This window comes from Hevea brasiliensis, chromosome 5 (assembly GCF_030052815.1).
Source record: "Hevea brasiliensis isolate MT/VB/25A 57/8 chromosome 5, ASM3005281v1, whole genome shotgun sequence".
Taxonomy (NCBI): Eukaryota; Viridiplantae; Streptophyta; class Magnoliopsida; order Malpighiales; family Euphorbiaceae; genus Hevea; species Hevea brasiliensis.
In genome coordinates, this window is record NC_079497.1 from 109,130,241 (window position 1) to 109,137,116 (window position 6,876).

Genomic DNA, 6,876 nt, shown 5'->3' on the forward strand with positions numbered 1-6,876 from the left:
GGGACAAATTCGTGAGGCCCACGGGCCAAAGCGGACAATACTGACTGGGCTGGGCTGGGTCGTTACAAGAGTGGTGGAGATAGTGACAATGGGGGGTTCCAGTGATAGATAAAAGAGGTGAGAGTTTGAGTGTGTATGTAAATAAGAAGAAGAATGCTGTGGGTTCCAATTGAAAAAAGCAATTTGCAATCCCAATTGCTTGGAGAGGATTTGAGAAGAGTGAGCCTTTATTGTTACAAGTTTGATTCAATTCAATAAAAATGTTTTCATAGGTCAAGTTCTAATAGGGAGAAATAGGGGGGGAGGAGATATAAGGATCAGGAAGGGAGAAACAAAGGGGGGGAGAGAGAGAGAGAGAGAGAGAGAGAGAGAGAGAGGGTAATATTGTCATTTAAAATTTATCACTCTTGTGACCATTGAAATTAGGGAGACTCACGGCAAATAAAAAAGGAGGGACTTCCATTTTTTAATGGAAACAAAAGTCAATGACTAGATAGTTCAATTTCCAAAACCCTTAAATCAAATCATTATTATTGATAAAACTTAGATATCAAAGAGTAAATTTTCCTATTTGAAAATGGTAATATCATGAAATAGGTATGCCTCTTTGATTTAGGTTTGATCCTCGCAGTCTGCAACTCAGAATGACAAAAATATATAACAATTTAAAAAAAAAACGTTAAGAAATGTTTTGATTTATTTTTTAAAATATAGAAATTTAAATATTAATTATGAAATAACATGAATATGAAAAAACAATTTATTCAATAAAAAGGAAATACAGCATAAATATGTCTATATACTCCTTCACGGCGATCAAATAAGTCAATTTACACTAAATTTTTTTCTTTTAAGCTCAAATTTTTATGATTTAATAAAATATAATATTTTTAATAATGAATATTATTTTATCATTTTTAAAAATTATTTATTATTCTAATTAAAATAAAATTTCAAGAACACTACAACAGCTATAAAATAAGTTCAAACAAAAATTAAAAAACCCATAAACTCAATGAAACTCAACAAATCATGGAATCACCTATTGCATCCAAAGCAATAAACCAAAAAAACTTAAAAATAAGAAACTCATAAACACAAAGATTCATAAACTCTCTCGGTTAAAATAAATTCATACTCTTATTTGGAACATAAAGTTCTGTAGAAATTCAATTCAATTAATTTCTTTTAGATAATTTTCATTTTTAAAATAAAAAATTCAATACTTTTTAATTTAGAAATTTTTTATTTCTTAAAAAAAATTCAATGGATATATTTGAGTTTTGCTTATAAAAAAAAAGATTAGCTTTTTTTTTTTTTAATCCAAAGGCATACATACATAGGTGATTCCATGACAAGACACTCTCTATCATAAAATTATAGTAATTTTACTAAGGCAATTGGAATATAAAATTCTGTATAAATTCAATTCAATTAATTTCTTTTAGTTAATTCTTATTTTTAAAATAAAAAAAATTCAATACATTTTAATTTAAAATTTTTTCATTTCTTAAAAAAAATTCAATGGATATATTTGAGCTTTGCTTAAAAAAACAAAAAAGCTTTTATTTTTTTTTTATTCAAAGGTATACAGACACATATAGGTGATTTAATGACAAGACACATTCCTTGGTAAAATCATAATAATTTTATCAATATATGTTAACCCATATAAACTATATACACACGCTATTCACAATCGATGTGAGATCCCGGAAGACCAGCCATCCATGCGATGGACCACGTATACATGACTCATGTGTGAGGGGGGTTGCCTACGTGCACACTGACTTACCCTCTCGAGTACTTTATTTATTTATTTATTTTTATCTAAAGGTATACACAGACACACAGATGATTTAGTGATAGAACTAGAGGTAAGTAGATTTTAGTTCAAACTGAAAAATCAAACCGAACCGAATCAATTCGTTTCAATCGGTTTGATTTTAAAATTCAAGCAGTTCGATTCGCTTTTATATTATAAAAATTTTGGGTAATTCGGTTTTAAAGAGAAAAAAATTGATCAAACCAAACTGAATCGAATAGTAATTTTATATATTTAAATCGAACCAAATCGAACAGAATTAATTTTTAAATTGATTTATTTTTATGGGGAATTTATGAATTATATTTAATTATATACATATATAAATTGTTTAATTTTATTGATTAATGGTTATTAGAATCAAACCAAAATTAAAATTAAACTAAATAATTTAAAAATCAAGTCTAAATTTAAAAACTAATAAAAAAATCAAAACTGATCGATTGAATCGAATCAAATCAAAATAGAGCGATTTGATTTGATTTAATTTTTCATCCATTTCGATTCGGTTTAATTTCTAAAATATATAATTTAATTTTTATAATTTAATTCGATTCGATTCAATTTAAACTGAATGTTCACCTCTAAATAGAATACACCATTTGATAAAATTATTTGTTTCGTTGCATTTTTGAGACGTCAAAAGATACCTCACGGCAAGGCTCCTGGACGCGACCTTATTAGCAATTTCTCCGCAATTAACGCTGGACGGACACGTGTCATGAATGGGACAGACTGAAAGCGGATACACCATCCGTTAGGGTTGATTTTTTGCCAGGCCACAAATCAGCCACTCCAATATAACCGCCTCCACGCCTTCAACTATACCTAGTGTTGAACTTGCTTCAATGAATCAACACGTGTCTATTCAGCCAGATGTCAAAACTATAGGGGAAGTAGAGATTTGGGTTTGCGCTATGGTGAGTAAAGCAAAACGGGAAGGTAAAAAGACAAGCCGAAACGGCTTGAGAAAGCGGGAGTGGAGAAGTAAGTGATACAGCCCTGACCCGCTCATAGGTTCATATCGTGTGCCGACTGGGTCACATGACCTGAGTACGGTCTTATCAGAAACCTTAAGGGCTTGTTTGGACTTCTATTTCTTTTTACGCCATTTTTTTTATTTATTAGGGAAAAAATCAATTCTAAATTTCTACGTGATGTTTTGTGAAAAAAAAAAAAAAAATTCTGATCATTCATGAAAATGAAAAAACCCTTAAAATATCTCTTTTTATGTATTATAAGTGAATATATATATATATATATATATTAAACATATAATATCATTATAATATTATATAAGTAAAAATATAATAAATTACAAGAAAAAAAACATATTTTAACCCTTAAAGTATAAGTAAATATTCATATAAATTTTTAAAATATTTTAAATTTAAATAAAATTTTAAAATATTTTAAATTTAAATAAATTTTTTAAATTAAAAAAAATTCCTTTAAATTTTAAAAATATGGTAAATAAACTTTTTTACTATTTTAAAAATAAATAAATTTTTAATTTTTAAAAAGATTAAACTATTTTATTTCTAATATAAATATCGTGTACGGAAAATTTTTGTTAACGGTATCTTTATCAACAATTATATATATATATATATATATATATATATATATATATATATATGATTTGTAATATCCTAATTAGTTTTTATTGTATCTTACAATAAATTAATAAATTATTATTTAAAATTTTTAATTAAATTTATATTTTTATCATAATTTCTATAAAAAATTTTTTTTAACTATTTGATAAATAATAATTTATTAATCTACTTTATTACGTAGTAAATATTCATCTAGATTTATAAATTTAATATGGAGAATTGTTAACGAGGACTCACGCTAAAAATTTTTTGTGCATTACTTAGGTTAACTAATAGCACAAAAATTAACTAACTTTTTTATTTTTTTATGATTAGGAACCCACAGCCTCATTTCTTTAAACTAGCATCTTTTAGGGAGATGGATTCATTCTCAACTCATTTAGATTCAAAATTAGAAACACAGAAAAATTAGAAAAAAAAAAAAAAACACACAAACATATGATACTATTGCTAAATTGTAATTAAAAAAAAAAAAATAAAGTCTTTCACTTGTGAAATCTCCTCTCTAACCAAACAGGCCTTGCATTGTCTTTCTTTTACTTTTTCCATCGCTTTCCAATTATCCTTTTCATACAGAGAGAAACTCGTAACGTCATATTTGGAAACCAGAGGCTCTCCTTCTCTCTGCTCACTACAGTCGCCTATTCCCAAAAAAAAATAAAAAACCATAAATATCCCGCTTCCAGCTCTTGGAGTAGAAGCTTGAACCCCCCTCTCGGCTCGGTCTCGCTTTTTCTTTCTTTCTCTTTAGCTTACTGTATTTTACACAGAAAACCCATTTACAATATTCTTGTTTCTTTCTTTAATGGCGGAGTTTCCTCCGAATTTGGATGATGGGGAACTTTGGCTTCCGTCTGATATTTTCCTCAATGAAGTTCCCTCAAAATACAGTCCTTATCGGCTCTCTTGCATGGAGAATCTTGCTGACCATTTCGCTGCTCTTTCTTTGCTCCACAATCACTTATCTTCAACTCCTTCAAGACTCCCTCCAAAACCGCCACTCAACTCCCAGGTTATTTGAGCATTATAATCTTTTTCTTTTTTATTATTCTTTATTTCTTTTCTATGCAAATCTTTTCTTTTATTTTTTTTTTTAAATGGTGGTGTCATGCATGGCTGTCTAACTGGTGTTTTTGGCTCTACTTGGTGGGTTATATAGAAGGTTAAAATGGCGGTTCGGGATGTATCGGTGAGCTGCTTGCCACCTGGGTACCTTGGTTTCAATGGCGGTGCTGAACTCGGTCATAGACTTTTTGGATACGGAACTGCATCCCTTTTGGCTCGGTCTGAACCGTTTTATGAGTTTCAAGTACAGCCACAGGTGGGAAAACAGAAAACATAAAACATAAATCCGGTTCTTTTTTTAATGGCTTGTCCTATCAAAGGCCTTGCTTTTTTTTTTTCAGCTTTAATAATAATGATACTGCAGGGGTCTAAACATTGATGGGTTGTCATGTACAGGTTGGTAGCTACATGGAAGCAAGTCCCAGGGTTTTGCAGAGGCAGCGAAACCCTCTCCAGAATCGGCTTGATCCGTTTCAAGGAAGTGGGTTTGCATTAAGAGGAGGAGGAGGTGGTATTGTGAGAGAATCTGGGGGTACTGGTGTTTTCCATCCTCGCATTGTGAACCCCACAACCGCCTCTCCTGCTACCACTGATTTTAAAAGGAAGCAAGGTGAGTTGGCTTGCTTTCTTGGTTTGTGTAGTTTTCCTCTTATGGGTATCTTGATCTTGGCTAGTTCTCTTAATATTGGTGTAATAGTGATACTAATATGAGTTTTAGGACAAGATAATTAAATGTGGAGGGAACGTCATTTATGGGAAAGAAATTGAAACACAGTTGATATATAGGGACTATGAGATTGGAAATTGATGCTCTAATCTATGTTGGCCTTTGTGTGATTGTTATTTGTTAATAATTATTTGACCAACCTGTGCATTTTGTTGCAATTTATTTGTTTGTAATGATAAAAGTAAATGAAATTTATGTAACGAGTTGTTTGACAAAAACCAAAACAAAAATTGCTTGTCTCTGTTCCCCATTATATGAGGTGATGAGGACCTTTACTTCTAGAATTTAGGCATAATGAGCTCTTCCATGCACTTGCAATTTTAAAGCCAAAATGGTGGTTATAGTTCCCATCTTAAACTGAGCTTGTAATTGGGATTTTAGATTACAGCCTTGGCATTTAGTTTCAGAGCTGAGAAAAATAATTTGAAAAAAATTATTTTATTATTTTAATATTTTTATAATTAAAATTAATTAAATTTAATTTTTAATTATTTTTTAATATTTTTTAATTAATATATTTAAAAAAATAATTTTTTTAATAATAATTTTAATTATAATGTCAAATAGGCCTTTGTGTGTAATACTCATGTTCTCTTTAATGAGTACAAACCAGCTTGTCAAATTTCTTTTCATGGATGGACCCAAATAATAATGATGTGGCTTGCTATTATTTTATGAGTTTTTGCACTGACATTCTGTAAAAACAAAAAAGAAAAAAATCTGTAAAAGTTATATTGCTTTTTTTGCGAGTTGTCAGTTATATAATGCAGAACTCGGTTTGGTTTGGTACCTGAAAATTCCCAGATAATTAAGAGGAGGCATATCTATTTTATGAACTTGACAAGAAAACATAAGAACAAAAGAATATTTACATTAATGATTTTATCATTTTTTTAACCTCTGCTAGGTCTTTAATCTAATGTTTCACTTTTATGCCTTCTTTAATAATGTTATGGCAGGTGTGAGAAGTAGACAAGAGATTCAAGTAACCCAACAGAGGAATTCCATGAGAAGGCTAGGGGGGGTTACCAAGCAGGTGGGTTGCTACTGTCATCTTCCTACAGAGATGGGATTGCCTCAGGATTGGACTTATTGAGCTTCTCTTCTCCAATTATAGTTGTAGAAAGTGGTCAAGAAAGATAATAATAGAATAAGACCTGTAGGAGAAGAACAGAAGATTAAATAATCTTGAAGAGTTGTCTGCAGTGTGGCTAAAGAAATAGTTGTTAGTTGAAAGATATGTTTTAGTATGTGTATGCTACCAATTACCAAAGCAGAAAATAGAAACTTGTTTATGCAAGTTGCTAAGCTTTGTAGAAATAAATAAATGTGTGGTTAGGTCTTGGTTTTGAACTCAATTACTATGTGACTATATCTTGGTTGGAAATGAAGTCAATTGCTATATGACTATTATTGAGATTGATAGGGGGAATAATGTTAAGCTTCTTGGGACTTGGATGCTGCTTGTTTTGTTTTCATATAACCCTTTTGTGAAATATTTAATGCTTGTGGCTGGGTGTGGAGGCATACTCCTCAAAGCACTTTTGCTTTTGCTTTGGGTTTTTCAGCCTCTGGAGTAAAAGACAAAACAGGAAAGCATTAATGACCATCTTCTGCCATTGGAGCCCTCTCCCTCTTCT

The 6,876-nt window shown here is 30.3% G+C and overlaps 1 protein-coding gene across 1 annotated transcript; it reads left to right on the forward strand.

Moving 5' to 3' along the window:
- The first annotated feature begins 4,014 nt into the window (after positions 1–4,014).
- Positions 4,015–6,640, forward strand: LOC110659075 (uncharacterized). Its single transcript, XM_058147387.1, has 4 exons — positions 4,015–4,456; positions 4,604–4,765; positions 4,906–5,119; positions 6,196–6,640. The coding sequence occupies exons 1-4, from the start codon at positions 4,250–4,252 to the stop codon at positions 6,330–6,332; spliced, it is 720 nt and encodes a 239-aa protein (XP_058003370.1). The 5' UTR covers positions 4,015–4,249; the 3' UTR covers positions 6,333–6,640.
- The last annotated feature ends 236 nt before the right edge of the window (positions 6,641–6,876 follow it).

Coding starts and splice junctions, on each gene's coding strand:
- LOC110659075 (XM_058147387.1), top strand. CDS start 4,250: ATGGCGGAGTTTCCTCCGAATTTGGATGATGGGGAACTTTGGCTTCCG. Junction 4,457..4,603: donor AACCGCCACTCAACTCCCAG/GTTATTTGAGCA, acceptor TGGGTTATATAG/AAGGTTAAAATGGCGGTTCG. Junction 4,766..4,905: donor AGTTTCAAGTACAGCCACAG/GTGGGAAAACAG, acceptor TGTCATGTACAG/GTTGGTAGCTACATGGAAGC.